This window comes from Mchenga conophoros, linkage group LG6 (genome assembly GCF_057382185.1).
Source record: "Mchenga conophoros isolate Kocher_MC1m ecotype Shallow Benthic linkage group LG6, M_conophoros_male_GT1.1, whole genome shotgun sequence".
NCBI classification, from domain to species: Eukaryota; Metazoa; Chordata; class Actinopteri; order Cichliformes; family Cichlidae; genus Mchenga; species Mchenga conophoros.
The window spans coordinates 36,282,067-36,303,989 of record NC_140531.1 but is presented as its reverse complement, the minus strand read 5'-3'; the positions used below and the strand labels follow the sequence as shown (position 1 = coordinate 36,303,989).

At 42.4% G+C, this 21,923-nt stretch overlaps 1 protein-coding gene and 1 pseudogene across 1 annotated transcript; both read left to right on the top strand.

Annotated features, from left to right (window-relative positions):
• Nucleotides 1-742: 742 nt before the first annotated feature.
• On the top strand, nt 743-3,581 carry LOC146573200 (zinc finger MYM-type protein 1-like). The gene is made up of 3 exons (XM_085277851.1): nt 743-2,006; nt 2,431-2,545; nt 2,753-3,581. Exons 1-3 carry the CDS (start codon nt 850-852, stop codon nt 3,278-3,280), a joined length of 1,800 nt encoding a protein of 599 aa, XP_085133977.1. The 5' UTR covers nt 743-849; the 3' UTR covers nt 3,281-3,581.
• Nucleotides 3,582-15,057: 11,476 nt separating this feature from the next.
• Nucleotides 15,058-15,677, top strand: LOC146573199 (uncharacterized; annotated as a pseudogene).
• Nucleotides 15,678-21,923: the final 6,246 nt, after the last annotated feature.

Genomic DNA, 21,923 nt, shown 5'->3' with positions numbered 1-21,923 from the left:
TTTCAGGATAAAGTAAGAAATAATGTCTTTAAAAGCAGGCATTAGTCATTTTTATTTACTCTTACTCAGTGGCGGCTGGCCCATAGGGGGCGCTCGGGCTCCGCCCCCCCAAATGTGGAGGAGTAAAAATATATATTTTTTAAAAATTCATCAATGATAGTTTTACTATGTGTGTGCCCATATACAGCCAGGCGTATTTTAACATTTTCACCAGCTGACTCATTAAAGTTCAACCAACAAACGGTGTTTTTCTTCTTCTGGGGCGCTCGTCAAAGCGCCCTTGATATGCAGCGAAATAGCCTATCATTAAATGGTTGCCAGGGGAAAATAATAAATATTTGACCTATCAGCGTCGCTGAATTAAATGGTTTGGGGGCGCTTAAAATTGCGCCCCTGCAGAAAACGCGCGAAGATTTGCTGTTCTAGAATTTTACCTCAGTCAGTAGCCTAAGTGAGCTATAAGGTCAGAGAGAGACGATGGCAGCGGTATTGTTAACGGTTGAGGCACAGCCTCCCCCAAATTCGGTTAGATCGCTTCTAACCTACCCTTTTGCCAGAAGGACAATGGCAGAAAAACTGCAAGTTAAAGAGTTGGGACCTGACAAGCCCGAAATTCAACTAACCCAGGCAACGAAGGAGAAGTCAAAAGCATACAACAGGACTTTTTGTCGGAGTTGGTTCCAGCGCAAGTCGTGGCTGACAGGCTGTGGAACAGCTAATGCACTTTTTTGTTTTCCGTGCATACTGTTCAAAAGTGACAAGTGTGATTTGACGTGGACACAATCTGGACAAACCGACTTAAAGCACCTCTCCGAACGAATCAAGAAACATGAAAGCTCACGAGTTCATATGGACAACAGTGTAAAGCTAGCTGTGCTAGGGAAAACTAGCATAGCGGCGCAGCTAGATGATGGACATCGGATTGCTTTAAGAAGGCACAACGAAGAGGTAGATAAAAACCGTCATATTTTATCTAAAATCATCGATTGTATTAAGTTTTGTGGTGCTTTTGAGCTAGCAATGCGGGGACATGATGAAAGTGATTCCTCAGACAATCCAGGGATTTTTAGAGGTTTAGTCGACTTGATGGCATCAATTGATCACGACTTGAGGCAACACCTTGAAAATGCTACTGTATTTAAAGGCACCTCGAAAACAGTCCAGAACGAGATCCTGGATTGCATGTTGGCAGTTCTGAGAGAAAGGATCGTGGAAGAAGTAAAGGCAGCGAAGTTTTTAGCCATTCAAGCTGATGAAACCACTGACATTTCTACACACTGTCAGTTAGTCATGGTGCTAAGATACATTGACCAACGAAACCGTATTCAAGAGCGTTTTTTTGAATTCATCAAGCTACCCAATGCTTGTGCAGATGCAATAGCCAGTGCCTTATCGGAGAGGCTGCGCTTCATCCTCCCCCAGGGACAAGAGAGAAAGTTGATCGCCCAGGCCTACGATGGGGCCGCTGTAATGAGGGGTACCACTGGAGGAGTGCAGCGTAAGATACAGGACATTTATGCTAACGCTCACTACGTACATTGTTATGCCCATCAGTTAAACCTGGTAATGCAACAAGCAACCTCCCACATCCCTCAAATCAGTCACTTTTTTTCCGACATAGCAGGATTCGCTTCTTTTTTTACTAAATCGAGCAAGAGGACTGCAGTGCTTGACGAGGTGGTGGCGCACCGACTTCCAAGTGCATCGGCAACCCGTTGGAACTTCAACAGTCGTGCTGTGAATACAGTGTATGAACATAAAGACGATCTGGTGAGGTGTTTTCAGACCATCCGTAACAGTGAAGGATTTGATGCCCCTACAAAGAGAGATGCCGGTGGTTTCGTGAGAATGCTGGAAGACGAAGCTTTCTGTTTTTTCCTGGCCTTGTTTCACAAGATAATGCCACATGTAGACATGCTGTATAACCACCTACAGAAGAGAAACATCGATTCTGTCACCATCGCAGGGATCACCCAGACATTCATCAGCCGCATGCAGGCTATCAGGTAGGCATAAAAGCATAAATATGTAACCTAGAATAAATGTTAATTATCTATGCATAGATTCTATCAAATTCTCTGCATATATTCTGTGTTCTGTGACTTAAATGTTTAATGGAATTCAGATAATTTTGATTTATATCAGCCTTTGAAGTAATTTTATGAAAAATATTTGATTAAGTATATTTGATGAAGTATATTCCCAGTAATGATTTGATGTAGCCTATACCATAGGCTATTTCCTGAAATTATGGCCAGGGCCTTTATTTACTTGCACTGGTTTTCCCCCAGCCATTAAACCAGGTCCGGTTATTAATTAAATCCGGTAATTCCCGGTAATTAGAACACAACCTTTGTTTGGTTTGTGTTTGGTTAATATATCCCTATTCAGTTTTCAGAAGCCATTAATGAAACTTATGTATTGGATCAGGGAGGCACTTCCTAATCTGGTTGTGGATGAGGAGTACAGGGGACCTGTTCAAGACCCACCCACAAAGAGACGGAGAACATTGGGGGAAGACAGGCAACACCATTTGGCACTGGAGGTAAGCACTAGCTGCTTGGTCTGATTTAAATCGGATCATCAGATAAAATCTAATGACGATGCTGTCAGATGTCATTTGATATAGTGGTCATGACTGTTTTGTTTTGTTATGGACAGATTTTTTTTTTCAGAATAATGATTAACATGAGACATGTGCCAAAGTCTTACCACTGAATCTAACTCTTACCAATTATATATTATTGGATAGGTGTGCGACACCATTATGAGCCATGCCAAGGAGAGGTTTTCTTTCACCAAGCACCTTGTCAGCGCCACTCTGTTGCAAGGAGACTTGTTCCAACAACACAGCAAAAATTTTCCAGATGCAGCACTACAAACCACAGTGGAAGCCTATCCCTCATTGGACAAAGCCAGACTTAAAACAGAACTGTCCCTGATCTACGACAACGAGGAGTTTCAGAGTTGTAGTGGTGCGCTGGCGCTCTATCAGGTTCTGATGGAAAACAACCTTCAAGACACATTCACCGAAACTGTAAGTCTTCTTAACATCCTCATCACCACACCAATGACAACATCAGAATCGGAGAGGTGTTTCTCTACTTTAAAGAGGATAAAAACTTTCCTGAGAAACAATATGGCTCAGGATCGGCTCAACGCTCTGGCTATGCTGTCCATAGAGAAAAAACTCACACAAGAACTTCCTGATTTCAACACCAGGGTCATCGAGAAATTTGCCACTCAGAAAGACAGACGAGCAAAGTTCTTGTACAAATAAGAACCCTTAACCATATTTACTCTTTCTCCATCCCTCTCTCTTTCTCTCTTTAGCCCACCCCCCCAATCAGTTTACAGTTGTTGTTTTCAATAGTTATTTTTCATTCATTCAAAAAAAAAAAAAAAAAATCTGTTCATGTTCATTTTTACAAATCTATACAAATGGCCAGAATATGGTTGTTCATTTTTACAAATCTATACAAATGGCCAGAATATGGTTGTTCATTTTAAATTTAAATTAAAATTGTGTTGTTTGATGTACTCATTAAATGGGTCATTTTAGTCGATATCATAAAAATTGCCCCCCCTGAGATTTTTTTCAGGAGCCGCCACTGCTCTTACTGCTGAACTGATGACGAGGTGCCGTTGCTTTGACACAGAAGAGGGGAAGTTTTGTGCTTTTAGTGAAAGCAATCACCCCTTCTCTGATTGCTTTCACAAACAGGTCAAACCAGACTTATTGCCCCCCAATGAACATGAATATGAGCTGTGTCATATAACTCGCCAAGGTGTGTTTTTTGTGTAAAAGAATCAATTTATATCCTACAAGAGGTTATACATAAAAACACACACACACACACACACACACACACACACACACACACACACACACACACACACACACACACACACACACATATATATTCTAGTGTGTGTGTGTGCGTGCATGTAAATGTGAATGTTCCTCCCCCTTCTCTGTGAATTAGGTAAATGAATTGATTTTGCGCTTTCCTTTAAATCACACATTGGTTATACAATAAAAATAAAAAAAACTTTAGTGCTGGTGTATAACTGTGCGGACAGATTGTATTACAGTGCTTGTAAAACTGATTTTCAGTATTATGTGTAATAGGAAATACAAATACCACCTATATTAACTCTCATTAATAATGCTATTACCCCTCTTTTACTTCCTTTATTTGTCAGATTCACTTTGCCCAAGGTTTTAAGTCATATTCTTTCCGTTGTCATGTGTTGTCGTTTTGTACAAATTTCTAATCATTATATGTGAGTGTTTATTCGTACTCCCTTAGAAAAACAGATGATGCTTCTAATGGGCTTCATGCAGATGTAATAAATGTTCCAACAAAACGATAGAAAGCCATTTACTGGGTATAGCAGACTTAACTTCAAGATGTTCCTTAAAAAACAACTCACCATGAAGAGCTTACTTATTACTGCCTATTATTCACTTGGTATTATCTTAGGTGTATCCTGTTGACTGATCAGACCTGATTGTGTGGACGCTGCAGGGTGTTTGTGGCATCCTTCCATCAACACTGACAGAGCAGCCAGATGACAGAGAGCTTAAAGGGTGACTTTGTGCAAACACACACAATACAGTACTAGCAAGGTGGTGACTGTTATGTGAAGGTCAGCAGCCTGCTGTGCTGTATATCAACCCAGACTCAGTTTATTTTCATTATTTTCTTGTGTCCACTGCAGCTCCTATAAGGGTGGCATGATGTGTGTTTTCCTTAGCTCCCTTTGTTTCCCTTAATGACCCCATACATTATGCATTAGTGTCATTATCCACAGTGGAAATAACATTCTTCAGAATGAGCCATAAGCTGTTTACATATACTGATAATATTAATGCATAGCTAACAGAAGGAGTGAGGCAGGCATCAAAGATCCAATTTTACGGTATTTTATTGTAATATCTGTGGTCTTGTTGTAGAAGAATGACTTCCCAAGAAGCAGAGAAAGTGATTTTTAAACATTACACCATCTGATTTGTAAAGCCACCAGTGGTGTGAATTTTAAGACTGTCATTGAGAGTATTTGCTTTCTCAGTTGTCCCTTCCTTGCTAAGTTGCTCCTTGACTGATTTGACTGTCCTTGGCATGTTTCACCATAGCACGGCACGACTAAAATCTTAATAACACAAACATCATCATCTCTTTTGTGTGTTTGTGGTTTTCTACGAGCAGCCAGCTCTGTGCAACAATGCTTTTTTTTTTTTTTTACTGAGTCAGTACAAACATACACATTCAAGTACAACATCATTTATAAACAGTACGTGACAGTAACACAGTATGTGACATTAATCTTTAAAGTGGTATTGCTTCATATTTTTATTAATTAGTTATTGACCCACGTGGGTGCATTAGCTTTATATAGTGATTATGTAGCTTTACATTCTTTCTTTTTCATAAGATTTATTTTCATTTTTAAATTTGAAAAACAAAAACAAACAAACAAACAAAGCTCTTACAGAACATTTATGGCACATAGCAAAGATCTACAACTCGCTACAACATGGCAAGTTATTGTGACTACAGGAACACTCTTAGGTATTTTCTTGTATCCATGCAATTCAAGGATAATTTCAAACATTTGAAAATCAAACACAAAAAGTAATAACAACAATAATAATAATAATAATAACAATATTAATAATAATAATAATATTGGTAATTGCAAGAAAGATAAAATAAGACAGTATGTGAGACAAAAAAGAAAAATTTTTCCCACTCTCCCCCCCATCCCTCTACCCTTGTATGGCTCTCAATCTCCGTACATTCATATATCTAGACAGTTTATATTTAAACTTATTTATAGAAACTCTTGTGTACAGGAATCAACACACTTCACGGTAAAACCACATCATAAATTCTGTCTTTTTCACTTTTTTTCCAAGTTTTGTTTTTGTTGGCTCACAACTTTACTGTGTAGTTCACCCTCTCTCCTCTCATTAACCTAATTCCCAGCAGCAGCAGGCAACAAAGGCAGAAATAATCTCTGATAAACACACAGTACTCCTGCGACAATCAGTGGATATCAAGCTGGCGAAGATAATGGAACATTTAGCTGAAGCCAGATATTTGGTTTGGTAGTAGTTTGCAAAGAAGACAAACACTTGCCGTGTACTCACATAGAATCAAAGCAACAAAAATACTCGTTTGAGGTCATACATTAATGAACATTGGTCTCAAATCTTCAAACGAGTTCACCTTCAGTGTGTTCAATATTGATAGATTTGTTTATAAACTCTTTTTATTTTTTAATACCTTCATTATTCATCCTTAGTGCTGCCACTTCAAGCAAAATGTCTTGCTTTGAGATCATGGTAAGGAAGGCTAAGTATTTGGGAAATTATTATAAGTCACTCTTATGTCCAGTGTGCAGGTGTGCATACACATGAATGCCAGCATCATTTAGAGCACTCTATCCAAAGCAGGTTAATTGTTTTTTCATTAGTAGAGATAACAAGATTCGCTTCAGAGCTTTTTAATCAGGGGTTTCTTATTTCCTGAGCCACTTTAACTCTCTCTGTCTCCCTCCTTCACTCATTTACACACAAACACACTCACACAGACTCTTTATTTTTATTAGGTACACTTGCTAAATTGCTTGTTGGCAATCATGTCACATGATAATAACCCCAATAGCTATCAGAATAGGGGAAAAGGGTGATTACCACTGGGAAAAATCTGGGGGTTTTCTTGTATAAGCATCTCCAAGGTTTGCAGAAATTGGTCTGTAAAAGAGAAAATATCAGTGGCAACTGTCTGCGCAAAAGTGCCTTGTTGATACCAGAGATCGGAGGAAAATAGCCACACTGCTTTGATCGCAGTAGGAAGGCAATAGTAACTCAAATAATGCATCATTGCAATCACGGTATGCAGACACAACCTTGCAGCAGATGTAGTACAGAAGCAGGACTAAACTGACTGCTACCATTAAGCACACGAAACTGAGCTTACAATTCACAGGGGCTCAGCAACATTGAACCATAGAAGACTGGAAAAATGTTGCCTTGTCTGACGAGTCTTGATTTTTGACACAGTATTTGGATACAAGAATCTAAATTTTATATAAACAACATAAAAGCATAAATCCATTCTGCCTTAAATGAATGATTCAGGCTGGTGGCGGTGTAGTGGGGTTTCTCTGCATACTTTGGGCCCATTAGTACCAACTGAGAATTGTTTAAAAGGCACAGCCTGCCTGAGTACTGTTCCTGGCAATGTCTCTTCCTTTATAATGCTGTGTCTCGTCTTCTGTTAGTTATTTCCAGCAGCATACTGCACCATGTCACAAACCTTAAATCATTTTAAACAGATTTCTTGAACATGACAGTGAGCTCAGGGTGTTCAAACGGCCTGCACAGTCCAACAGGGCACCTGTGGGATGTGGTGAAATAAGAGAATTACCTCGTGACTCTGCAGTTGATAAATCTGCAGCGACTGTGTAATAGCATCCTGTCAATATGGACCAAAATCTCCAAGAAAGTGTACCAAATAAAGTGACCAGTGCATCGTGTAGTTGTTGTCATGTAATTAGATCCTTGCATACACTTGTTGTAGTGATTTATGTCTGATTTTATGACAGCAAATCTTATGTAATGGAATAAAAAAAATCAAAGAAAAAGGGATAAAACCTGTGGTTTAAATGGGTTTATACTAAGCCAAGCCAGCATGTTGTCTATTAGACTGATAGTGGTATAATATAAAATCACTGTCAGAGCCAATTCAGCTATCAGTCTCTCTTGGTGAAACATAAGTAACAAATTTCAACTTCTATAAAAATAGAACAGAAATTTATGAACAGGACTTAAAGCAATTTAAAAAACAAAACTACAGTGAATTAGTGTGTAGAGACAGTTCTGTTGTTATTGGCTAAATGCAATTACAATGGTCTCTCAAGTGGATCTAACTGAGCTTTGTAGTAACAGGAACATCAAATTTATGATAATAACAACACAGAAGTATTCAGTTTTAGCGTTTTTCTCTGGTGGGTTCTGCTCGTATTGTTATAAATACCATAATGTAATGAATTAAACACAGCTTAATAAAAACTCTTGCCACTGCACCTTTTTTCCTTCGGTGTAACCCACACATACTGTGCATTATAGAATTCACCCGTTTGTCCATTCATGTTCATGTTTACTTCTGGGTGTAATTCCTTTTAAGACTGTATAAGTCAAATTCCACATATCTACTGTGACAGTGAAATCGGAGGTGAATGAGTTTGTTGTTGGTAAATCAGTTGTCAAGACAGTGGCTCTTTGCTAATAAACCACATTCTAAATTGGACCAGGAGTGCTATTGATCCCATCGCTTATAGCGCTGAAGAGGGCAGAAGGACACTTTACCCTTCGTGCAGAAGGAAAGTAATTGGCTCCGCTAACCTTGGAGAGAATAGGAGGCAGAGCTAGATAGAGGGTCACATACAGAGGTGAGAGAGTGGCATAGACACTAAGAGAAGGAAAGACACCGTTTTTTGCACAAATTCCTATAGAAGTCTCATTCATTCCCAGGTTCAGTGGTTTCAGGATGATGTGATCCTATGGCTCATCAAGTGGTGACCTCCAGTTCATGCTGGGGCAGTTTACAACTAGGTGTGAAGCAGCCAGGATGAGCAGCTACAGGTCTGACACCATGGTTCCCAGCCAGAAAAGAGTGGAGTGCCTACTTCAGTCACAGAGAGGTTGAAATATGTACATGTGCAGCTTATACAGTGACATGTATGCTGCACTGGCATGCTGTAGTGAAAATCTGAGCACTAATCAGAATCAGAATACTTTATTGATCCCTGGGGGAAATTATTTTTTGTTACAGTGCTCCATTATAAACCAACATTAAGACAAGACAGACAATACACTAACTAAGAATAGTACAATATATACATACCGTATATATACATACATAAGTCACTCATAAATAAATAGCTGAAAAAGAAACATGTGTAGTTATAGCAGCAAACAGTGTGTTAAGTGGATGCGTTGTACAGGGAGAAGGCAATGTTGTCAGTATACAATATACTCTAATACCCTGACCGATGCTCACTAGTTGTGGTAAGTGATCAAAAGAATACGATCACAGACTTGGAGGACACTCAATGTAGATCCAGGGCATTAAAGGTGCACTCACACTAGTCACACTAGTTCTTCGTCGTTACTCTCCGAATGGCCTCGCATTTTGTGGCTTAAATGTAGATGCAGTAAAACCCTTTGCTCCCAAATATTTGTTTAGTGGTTTTTACAGAGGCAGCTGTCATTGAGGAAGAATTGAAGATCTGCACCGAGGCATGGAGAGTGATCACACTGCATACATACTCTGCCAACTGTGAACTGGGAATGGCACATGGTGATCACACTAGTGTTTTGTGGCTTCCCTAAAACACACATCAATTCATGCTCATATGTTTGATTTTTAAACATTTTTTCCTTTTCCAAACCAAATTAATTGAGGTGGATATTGAACCTTTTATGATCATAAGCAGGCATTATATTGCTGTGCACATTATTGAACTGATGTAGTTTTATTTTATGGCCAGAACTATCATACTCTACATTTCCACAGTTGGATTTCCATGGAGGACTGTTGTCCTATCCACATTTATGGTACAGGGGTTGCCCTGATCAAGAGAGCCAATTTAATTTTGCAAGGATGAATTCCCTTAAATCAAGTCTTCCCTCGCATTGGTGAAGATTCTCAGTCATCCAGGTCATTATAGTCATTGTAGTCTAAGGAGCTTGGAAAGAAAAGCATCTGGACTTTTTTACGACACCAGCTGTCTTCCATCTATATTCCAGTTTTGAGATCCCACTCACATGTTGGACCATTTGACCTCAGTAAGTCACACGATAGGGTGGTGCAAGGTGTGGCAATGGGTTCACTTTGGCTCATGTGATTAGGCAGAGGATCAAGAGGGGGTCCACGACCCTCTTAGGGAAACTCCCAGATATTAGGGACTTAAAAATCTGGGACTCTCCACCAATTGCTCTTAGAACTGAGCTTCTAAGAGCAGCTTCTTGGATGAGAGGTGAAACGTCTTCAAGAAACGTCCAGATGCTTTTCTTTCCAAGACTTCCTTCATGTCCCTCATCCTACATGTTTGCTGCAGTATCTGCTCAGTTGAATGATTAAATTTGGCAACTATATGCATTAGATTTCATGGCTATAAGAAAAAAAGTAGTGATTGGGACCCCTAGTAACATTTAAATATCAAAATAATGAGACCACTTGTTTTAGCAAAGCGTCATGTTTACATCGAAATCTATATTTATGTTTCTCAAAGCAACATCTCATATTCAAATGTCAGACCCCCGTTAAGCCTTTAACTGAAAAAACCCAAACAAAAAATAATTATTCAGGTGGTTTAATGATGTTCTGATAACTTTTTCTTAAACATCCATTCAGCTTGTTTGGTGCATGATTTTCATTCCCTTTGCTCCGTATAGTGTTTACTGATGTGCGCCTAAATGACTCTTTCTCCTTAGCACCTGTGAATGCTTCTCTTTATCCCTCACTGGAATGATTGTGCCTGTTATCGTTGCCCCTAATACTTGACTCGTATCATTAAAAACTGCAAGCTCCTAACTAGGAGGAGCCTTTGACTTGAAAACCAAATGTTTTTGTTGATGGTACCAGATTTTTAAGATGTGTTTTCACAGAAAAAGCCACTTTTGAGCTGGAAATGCAGCTGGCAGTGTGTACTGCTGGTTATTTATCTTCTTAGATCTCTGCTTTGCTGTCTGTTTCCAAGGTTACTTCTGCACATGAAGCGCAAACAGAGCCACACTCCTTTATGGACTTTATGGCATTCATCCAACTGTGTGCTAGCCTATATTGCTGCATTAAAACAAGCAACAAAAGTAAAGAAGAGATTGTCAGCTGTCTTGCAAACAAACAGAAAAGAAACAGTGGGACGAGAGAAGCCTTTGCTAGACTTCATTTCCAGAAAGTAAATGAAAATTATTGTCGTTTATCTCAGTTCAATCACTCAATTCAAATTATTTACTCACTGAAGATTTTTTGTTTACTTAAGCTGGAAGAAAGTTTTCAAGTTCTGCCTCTTTGTCAGGTAAAAGCCTGGATTTAGACTGTGTATCTATTCCTTATAATGAAAAAACAAATGCTTAAGCTAGGTCATTTGACTCTAATTTTCTTTTTACTGAATTCCCACCAGTATCCCATCACTTTTCTTGAATGTTGAAGCAGGTGAACCTCAAAGTCCTTCAAGGTTAGGGATTAAAAGCAATCCTAACAGATACTATCAAGATGTCAGTTAAATGCTAGCACTGAGTTCTTGCTGCTTTGTTCTCTGACTGCATTTCAGGCTTTCATTTCAAGTAAACCTCAAGACTTCAACTGTCAGCGTTCAACTTTTCATTCCTGTTTTGTTCTCTTTATCTAAGGCTTTCACTACAAAACCTCTTTCACTTTCCTCCTCCCTTAAACCATAAGTCTTCCTTGGTCCCTCATTTCCCTGTGCTTGCTGCAGTGCCTGTCCAGTCGAATAATTTAATTTAGCAGGCTATATACCTTATATGTCACTGCTGCAGATGTTAAAAACATTATCTAAACGGATGGCGTGCCAGATAGAAATTGTTGGAGCAAGGAATTCATTCCAACATGTTAGTTGTTTTCAGATAAAAACAGGATGTCGTATATAATACTATCCTATTTTTACAGTATTGAATGAGAAGAATTGACTGATCTTGCTTTATTTGCAGACACTGAAACCAAAGTCTTCAGAGGGAAAGAGTTTTCAGAGAGCTGTGTGATGATGAAAACTTCCTAAAAGTTTTCTTTTTTCTTCGGGTCCATGGTTATTTCTGGATGAACTCTTGTCTGTGGATCGTTGGTTGATAGAATATAAGGACACTGTCAGATGATTTTAATACCAAATTTTACTTTTGAGTCATAAAGTTTTCAGTTAATTTCTGTGCTTTTACTCCGATTATAAATGCATGTCTTGCTGTAAAGGATTATTTCTGTTCTGTGGTATTTCAGCCCCTGTGATTTCCTCACTTCCATTCATCAATGATGAATATGTTGAAAGCGCTTGTTTACCGCAAATTTAATGACTTCATCCGCAGTTTTGAGACTGTAATTCATCATGTTTATTAGAGCTGCCACTTCCACTTCATTAGATGCTCATTTTCTTTTTCTTTCATATCCTTTTTACTTTCCTTGTTTTGAGTCATCTTAAGAGTTAATTTAATGCAATAAAGCAGTAATGATCAAATAACAAGGGCTGGCATTTCATAGTTAAAAACAGCATTCTTTCTCCAATAATTACATATTAATCTCAGGATCAGCACTAACATTTGTGGATCAATATCTCACTATCTCACTGTACATCCACACACAAATATGCAATACATGCAATGTCACTGTCAATTACAGATCTATACTAAGATTATACAGGAAATGGGAAATGATGGCTATGTCAATGGTTATTACTTGTCTTCGCTAAGACCTGACCTTTTTGCGTTACACCCCAGAGTAATGGATGACATCAATATTTTTGGAGACCGGTAATTTTTAATAAGATAATATAGAGAACAATTATGTCCTTTTAAGACTTCAACTACAAAATATGGCAAACAACTGAACTTTAATTGTTATCAAATACAGAATAGTTGCACAGCAATGAAACTATGAACAAGATGACTACAGGATTAAGATGACATAGAGAAAAGGACCATAACGAGTACCAGTCAGTCACAAACACAGACATTTGTCTACAAATGGTAAATGGCCTGTATTTGTATAGCGCTTTACTAGTCCCTAAGGACCCCAAAGCACTTTCCACAACCAGTCATCCACCCATTCACACACTGGTGATGGCAAGCTACATTATAGCCACAGCCACCCTGGGGTGCACTGACAGAGGCGAGGCTGCCGGACACTGGCGCCACCGGGCCCTCTGACCACCACCAGTAGGCAACGGGTGAAGGGTCTCGCCCAAGGACACAACAACCGAGACTGTCCAAGCCGGGGCTTGAACCGGCAACCTTCCGATTACAGGCAAACTCCCAACTCTTGAGCCACTATTGTCCTACAAGTCTCCAGAATGATTTGCTGTACAGCACCAGGACCTGACATGATCCATGACTACTCACTGAGTAGTCCCTGGTAAAAGCATATGAATTCATGAAAGGACAAGTAACTGGTTCCCATCCAGACTGGCTAACAGAGGGCATACCACAAGGGTATGACACCATGACACTACTGGCCAATTATCTGCCTCTCCACAGCATGGAAGCTTCTCCCAGGTGTTATAGCAACCAAGCTGAGTAGGCACATGAGTCAATACATAAAAAGTAACTCAGAAGGGCATTAAAAATAATACCAGAGGATAAAAAACACCTTGGTTGATAGAGCAGTACTCCGGAACTCTAAGAGAAGGTAGGTCAACTTGAGCATCGTCTCATATATACTATATATACGATATAGTATTGATAGATAGAAAAAGTGGCTGACATCAAGAAATCCTACCAATAGCCCAAAGAACAAAAAAGGGCAGTCTAAAGGACAGCACAGAGGCTCACATGAACAGGCTCTCAGCACCAGATTCTACCATCTACCTACGTAACAGTAGGATGTGAAATCATAGTTGGGGCAGTGTACACTGAGACACACAAGAAAGTATTTGGAACACCCCAGAAAGTTTATTCTTTTCATCTGGATGTTGCATTTTTACTGCGAGAAACATTTCATCACCCATCCCTCACTCATCCGCCTCTGCTGGAGGGTCCGGGGGACCGCACCAGCCTTCGTCGTCTGCTGGAGGGTCAGTGGGACCGCTCCAGCCTCCATCAGCTTCGTCTGCCTTCGTTTCAGCCTTCGTTTGTCTGAATCATACTTTTCACTTGGGGTTACATGTTTGATTTTTGGGTAGGGGGAAATGTTACGTTTCGGTGTGTCAGTGTTTTGTTTTTGCATGACTTATGTATTTCCTGCTTTACTTTGAAGGTCTGTGTTATCTTAGTGTGTTCAGTTTACATTTTCCCTGTCTCGTCAGTTCTAATTTGCCCCAGCTGTGTTTCCCTCCTGTGGTCCATTCCCTAATTGCTCCTTCTATGTATTTAAACCCTGTGTTTCAGTGTGTCATGGTCGCGATCTCCCCCGTGTTGTAAATAGTTTGGTGTTTTGTTGTAAATAAATAGTCTGTTGTAAATAGTTGTGAATGGGTTTGTTAATACTTTCGTCATGGGATATTTTCGTTTTGGGATTTTGGTGGAGAGCCTTCGTGGTTTTATTTTCCTTATTTTTGTTTTCCTGCGTTGCACCCCGGTTGCCTAGGCCGGGGTGTAACAGCAGTGTACACTGAGACACACAAGAAAGTATTTGGAACACCCCAGAAAGTTTATTCTTTTCATCTGGATGTTGCATTTTTACTGCGAGAAACATTTCATCACCCATCCCAGTGACTTTAATCTGGAACCTGTAGGAGATATCGATTAAATGTTTTAAAGTTCAGATGGGAGACCTAAGATGCCAAAGGTAGTCAAGAACAAGAGGGCTAAGATCCTGCAGGGCTTCAAGTTTTAGACAGACAAGCAGCTGCTAGCTAACCAACTAGGCATAATTGCAGTTGACAAGGTGCAGAAGACTCCAATTATGACAGATGGGGCAATCGCAGTGGACAACAACATTAGGAAGAATGGGCATGACAAAATACAGAAGGAGGCTGAATGAACAATTGGTGATATCCAAAAGCTGTGGAGTGTAAAGTCATGAGTGGGTCTGGTGGCAATAGGAGCCGGAAAAATGGCTTTGGCAAATTCCAGGTAGAACAACAGAGTTCACATGGTTTAATTTAAAATACAGTGGACTTGTCATTGTCCCGACTTACGAAATTCATTCGTTCCCGAGGGTCTCGTTTGGCTCTCGGCGAAGGCAGTCACACTTTTCTCCTCTCCTCCTTCCCCTTATCTTCCCTGCTTAGCCTCTTGTGTCCTTGTCTTGTCTCGTGTGTATTACTTTCCCTGGAACACTCTCTCACAGTCTGTTCTCTAAAACCTAAAAGAGAATTATGGATTTGATCAGCTGGTCTCTGAATGCTATTGACACCCTTTTCTCAACGAGAAGTCTAGGCTCGGGAGAGCCCGAGTGCCCTGGAGGGACTTTCCCTGCCAGATACACGATGGACAGGTGGCAGAAATGGAGGATCGTGTGCCTGGCGGGACTGTCGATCGAGGACGCTGAAGATATCTACCTATTCGGAACCATGATAACAGGGTTCTTGCTGATCGGAGCTGGCTTGGCCCTGGTTTATCGGAGAATTAAGAAAGCGGAACCGGCTGTTCAAACCCCCCCAAGGCTGCCCGCTGGGATTGAAATGATGGGACAAGGCGCGACTTCTCAGAATGGGCTCACTGAGTGCAGCATGGTTAAGACCTTGGAGAAGCCGTGAATACTCAGAATAATACCTCTGAGCGTATATTGGATTACATCAAGGAGAACTCCACTCAGAATAACACCTCTGAGCGAAAGTTGGATTACATTGTGGAACAGCTCACTGCAGTCGTGAGTTCTCAGAATCGGCTCTCTGAGCACAAGAATGACAAGACCACGGAGTGCAAGTTTGATAACATCATGGAGAAGCTCGCGGCTCTCCAACGGGAGATTGAGAGACCAGTTTCGGAGTGTTAAAGAACAGCTTTGAAATTCTCATGAGCTGTTCGCATAAAAGAAAAATCAACAACATCAGCATCATAATGCGGATATCCCCTCGGCGCCAGCTGTGGGCTCAAGGCTGGAGCCGAACAAAAACTCCCTGATAGCGACTGTGTTTTGACTGTTCTTCCCACTCTATGCAAGGCCACCTGGACTGGCTGGTAGACTGTTTACTTAGGCTGGTAGGGCGAAGGACACTGTCTCAGCTGAACTATGGACACGCACACACATACACTTACACTGATAAGCACTCACTCATCCCCCTTCCCCTTCCAATGCCTGCTTGTTGCCTCCTGGGAACACGAGGCGGGTCTTGGACCGCGCTGGAGAGACGGCGCAGTGGCAGGATGGCTGCTGTGTTGCCTGGGATTACTTCTTATCCCCTACCCAACCCTGTTGCTGGTCACGTGCTCTATAATGTTGTACTGTGGACATTTATGTGCTTTCTATGCAGAGGAGTTTTTTTGTTTCCTGTTCTCATGCTGTCCTCCTATAGCCCAGCATGAGTAGAGGTCTATTTTTTTCCTCTTGTACTTTCCCATTGTAGTGTACATTTCAGTGGTTTTTCTGTAAGGCAACCGTTCTCTTTTTTTTTTTTTTTTTTTTTTTTTTTTTGGCCTGTCCCGTTTGGCTCTTTTGCCATCAGAATTGTTGTCTAAAGGCAAAGAAAGATGCCCAACGGATTTACTTTACCAAACTGACCATCCCAGCCTTGCCGTAATGGTCCATTTGATTCACCTTTTATTGTTTATTTTATTTTCACTTACTGAATACGGGACAGACTTGACTGGGGGAAAGAAGGGGAGAAAGAAAGAGGGAAAGAGAAACAGCTGAGAAGAGGGACGGGGGAGAAGGGCAAAAGACAAAAACCAACAGAACGGGCAGAGAAAAAAAAATGCATATATCAATCACCTGGATCACCTGCTGAGAAAGAAAAAAGAAAGCAAGCAGAAGAGAACAAGAGTAATAGAATAAACAACATCACAATGATATATGGGAATATGACAGTAAATACTAAATGTTAAACATTATTGTGCAGCACATAAGATCAACAGAACACAGTGTGCTTTGAGGTAGGAGCCAAAAAGGGTGTAGTTTGTGGGTGTGATCACCCGTGTGTACACCTGTGAGCATGGACGCGCTTGTTTTTTAAAAGGTTCCTTCATGTAATAATCTGCTAGAGGGTGTGGGGGGGCCACAGCCCCGTCCTCCAGGGCGTGAAGCAGGTGTGGAGGAGATCAAAACTCCAGACATCCAGAGGCCCCCAGAACACAAGAGACCAAGGAAGACCAACAGAGGGGCAGCTGCGCCACTGTCCCGGAAAGAGCTGAGGAGAGTCCCAGATGAGGGCTCACTCAGCAGCCGCGGAGCAGAAGCCAGGGGGAGTTGCAGTGACGCGCCCGTGAGCTCCGCCGGCAGCCAGCTGCGCCTGAGTGACCGAGCCCCAGGCCGAGAGGCCGGGGGCACCCCACCTCCGAAGTGGCCCGAGCGAGCCCCAGGCTCCAGGCCCCGATAAGCGGCCGCCAAGGAGTGAGCCGGTGTGTACCTGGACGCCCATCCCCGGACACAAAGAACCACCAACGCACCGATGTCTGAGGGGTCTGCCACTGGCAGGGGAAGTGGTGGTAGGGGGAGATAGGCCTCCAAACCTTGGAGGGCCTGAGATGTCCCCAGAGAGGTGGCGCCTGACACCCAACCTGACATATAGACACAGACATACAGGCACACACAGATACAAACATCCATTCCCACCCTCATGCTCTCATATGCACTTACTCCACACTCAACCAACGTGGAGACAGACATAAAGAGACGTTGTACACACGATCACACTCCCCAAGCGTACTCTACAAACCGGGTCTAGGTGCCCCCGCCCCTGGAGGGGGGAACTGCACCCAGACCCAGGTGGTGTTTCCCTTTTCCCTGCGGTGGGGGGAGGCAGACCGCCCCGACTCCGCAGCAGCAGGAAGGCTCCACACTCCAGACCGCAGTCGGACGGCCAACTCCTCCTCCTAGTCCTAGCCCCCCTGCTCCAGCAGGTCGCAGAGAATGGGGGTGAGAGAAGACTCCAAACCTCCCTCCACCCGCTCATTGTAATGTTGATGCATGTGTGTTCTAAGGTGCATTTAAAACACAGGAGGGCTTGGAGCTACCTGCCAGAGAGCAGCAGGTAAGCGCATGGTCCCTCCTGCTAGCCCTCAATGTCTACGTGTATTTAAAATTGAGAGGTGGGCAACGATGCCAGGGGTGGGGTGTACACCCTGATGGTACTTTGGACTCCGTGTATCGTGCCCACCCCCAAGATCCTATATGTATGTGTAATGAGAGTGTGAGTAATGTGAATGTCTAAGTTGTGGGATAAAATTGAGGCAGAGGCAGCCAGAAGGGGACAGAGGGGGGGGGGTAGCCTCCTCTGCACCCTGGTGACATACCCCTACTCCAAGGCCCTGCATGTGTGGGTGGTTGTGGTGGAGCGGGAAGAGGGAGGCAGCTAGAGATGGGGAGGGAAGGAAGGGAGGGGCAAGTGACCCCTCCCTGGGGCCAGCTCCCCCGCTGACCCCAGTAGGCACCCCCATACTCCGCGACCCGCCAGGGAAAGGGGGCCCAGGCCCATCCAGACCGGGCCCAGTGCAGCAGCGCCGCCCGGCCCCACAGAGCCCGGGACAGTCCACCCAACCCCACCACAGAGAAAACTGCACCCACCCCACCATCCACTCATCTTCCAGACTACATAAGACAATAAACACCCAGGCTGAGATCTTCCTCCACCTCTCCTGTATCTCCCCCTCCTGCAGAGGGAGCTCCTGAGGAGAGGAAAGCTCCTGCAAGATGTGACAATCTCCCCCACCAGTTGAAGAGCCCCCCAGGTGGCTCGACGCACCGGCGGCACCCTGCTCCAGGGCTGGGCCCCCATGCACCCACCCGCCCACAACCCCGGCAACACACCAACCAGGACCCAAGCCCCCGAGGCCCGGTCCGGGTCCCAGCCCAGAGACGGAGCGCCCCCAGAACCTCACGCCCATCCCGGACCCACCCAGGGGCAGCCAGGCTACCAGGTCAGTAACCCACGTCCGTCAGCACAGACCCTCCCCTAGCCCCGCTGCACGCAGCCGCGAGGAAACAGTCACCTGAGAGCCAACAGAGCCCCTAACCGGACATGACCGCTACCCCGGGTTGAGCCCCCCAAGGAAGATGCCTCCGGGGAACCCCCCGACGCCCTAAGCCTGTCCCTACCCCCACACCAATCACAACAGTGAAGGCGGGACCAAACTATGACCCCCCACCCCCACTAGGTGATGGAGCTGATCAAAGGAGCCCAGAGCAATTGATCTGATGTGGTGGCAGAGGCTGTATCAAGACTAATGTAATCTAATAGATAATTTCTATATTGGTTAGAATTAAGATTATTTTTATTTTTCCAGTTCATGAGGACTGTTTTCTTGGCTATGCATAGGGCAGTGAAAACCATATGGGCGATATTCTTTTCTGAAGTGACATTATCTAAGCTGCCCAACAAACACACTAAGGGGGAAGTTGGAATGTTACATTTCAGACACTTCGATAAGTCTTCACATATCTCGCGCCAAAACTTCTGAACTGGTGGACAGAACCAAAGAGCGTGGATATAATTGTCCGGTGAATTGGTTTGGCAGTGTGAGCAGTTGTTGGTAGACGTAAAGCCCATCTTGAACATCCGATGACCTGTATAGTGCACTCTATGTAATATTTTGTATTGAATTAATTGAAGACTGGGATTTCTAATTAGATGAAAGGTTTTTAAGCAAATCTGAGACCAGAAGTTTAGGTCTAAGTTAACTGATAAATTCGCTTCCCATTTTGCAATAGGAAGTGATATTGATTCATCTGTTTTAGAACGCATTCTGTATATTTTGGATAGTAATTTGGGGGGTTTAAGAGTAAGAAATTGAACCACACTTGGTGGTGTTTGTAGTTCAACTTGACCCGGTTTAAATTTCTTTTTTACTATGGATTTAATTTGTTGATATTCTAAAAATCTTTTCTTGTTGATCCCATATTGTGTAACTAGTCCGTCAAATGAAATAAATTCTGTTCCTTCTAGTATATGTTCTAAATATTTGATTCCTTTATCACTCCAATCTGAAAAGTTTATCATATTATTGTTTTGTAATATGTCAGGGTTGTTCCAGATAGGTGTACGTTTGCATGGGATTAATGAAGACGCCGTCAATTTTAGAAACTCCCACCATGCTGTCAGAGAAGAGCTGATGTTGATGCTTTTAAAGCATTCATGTCGTTGGATGTTTGAGCTGATAAATGGTAGGTCTGAGATCTCTAGATTATTGCAGAGTGCTTGTTCTACATCTAGCCAAGGTTCATCTAAGAGGGTGTGTTTTAGCCATCCTGAGATAAACTGAAGCCTGTTGGCTAAGAAGTAGTGCTGAAAGTTAGGCAGTTCTAGTCCTCCTTTATCCTTGGTCTTTTGTAGTGTTTTTAAGCTTATACGTGGGGGTTTATTTTTCCAAAGGAATTTGGACATACATGAATCTAGAGATCTGAACCAATCTTGTGGCGGTTTAGTTGGGATCATTGAGAATAAATAATTTATTTTTGGTAAGACCATCATTTTTATAGCGGCAACCCTTCCCATGAGTGATATGGGTAGACATTTCCATCTAGCCAGATCATCTTCTACCTTCTTTAAAAGTGGGATATGGTTTAATTTAGTTAGATCTGCAAGCTTGGGAGAAACATTAATACCTAAATATTTTATATTTCCCGATTGCAGTGGTGTAGAAGAGGAATTATGGAAGGAGCAATTAATCGGTAGGACTGTAGATTTTGACCAGTTAATTGAGTAATCTGATATTCTTGCAAAAGAGTTTATCAATTCAATCACCCCAGAGATATTGGTTTGTGAATTTTGGAGAAAGAGTAACACATCATCCGCATAAAGGCTGATTTTATGTTCCACGTTCTTGCATTTTATGCCCTTAATTACTGAATTCTGTCTAATTGCTGCTGCTAGTGGTTCAATAAAAATTGCAAATAGTGAAGGGGAGAGTGGGCATCCCTGCCTGGTGCCCCTCAAGAGACAGAAGCTGGAGGATGTCTGGTCATTTGTTCTAACACAAGCTGTTGGGGAATTATATAATATTTTTAACCAGTTTATGAAAGAGGATCCAAAACCAAATTTGTGTAAAGTTGCAAATAGAAATTTCCAGTTAACTCTGTCAAATGCTTTTTCTGCGTCTAAAGAGAATATTGTAGTTTCTAGGTTTTTACTGTATGAGTAGTCTATCAAATTAAGTAATCTACGTGTATTTGTTGATGAGTGCCTACCTTTTATGAAACCAGTTTGGTCAGGATGAATTAAGAGGGGGGTTATTTTCTCCAGTCTCTTTGAGAGAGCTTTGCAGATTATTTTAAGGTCTACATTTATAAGGGATATTGGACGATAGCTTGAGGGATATACAGGGTCTTTGCCTGGTTTTAGCAGGAGATTAATGTTTGCAGAATTCATATTTGATGGAAGTCTGCCCTTTTCTTTAATTTCCAACAACGTTCTGTAGAAAACTGGTGCTAGAATCGACCAGAATTCTTTGTAGAATTCTGCAGGAAAGGCAACCGTTCTCTGACTTGTATCCCCATGTGATGTCTGTGTTGTGTGTGTAAGGTCGGGGGGCGGGTTTATTCCACTGCAGGGCAACCTGCCACTGCATGTGGCTAATAAAATTTGAACTTGAACTTCCGTACGTCGAAAATTTTCGTAAGTCGAAGCACCTATTGCGCCTTGGCCTGGTAAATGGCCTGCATTTGTATAGCGCTTTTCTAGTCCCCAAGGACCCCAAAGCGCTTCACACTACATTCAGTCATTCGCCCATTCACACACACATTCACACACTGGCGATGGCAAGCTACATTGTAGCCACAGCTGCCCTGGGGCGCACTGACAGAGGCGAGGCTGCCGGACACTGGCGCTACCAGGCCCTCTGACCACCACCAGTAGGCAAACACGGGGTTATTATCTTGCCCAAGGATATTTGGCATGCAGCCAGGAGGCAGCCTGGGATCGAACCACCGACCTTCTGATTATTGGCTGACCTGCTCTGCCACCTGAGCTACAGCCACGCCTTTTGAGTGAGGCGATGCTGAACGATAGGCTACAGGCTAATTGCTAACTAGAACAACAATACGTCATTCAAGTGGAACAGCAAAGCGCAACTACGAAAGCCAAGGGGT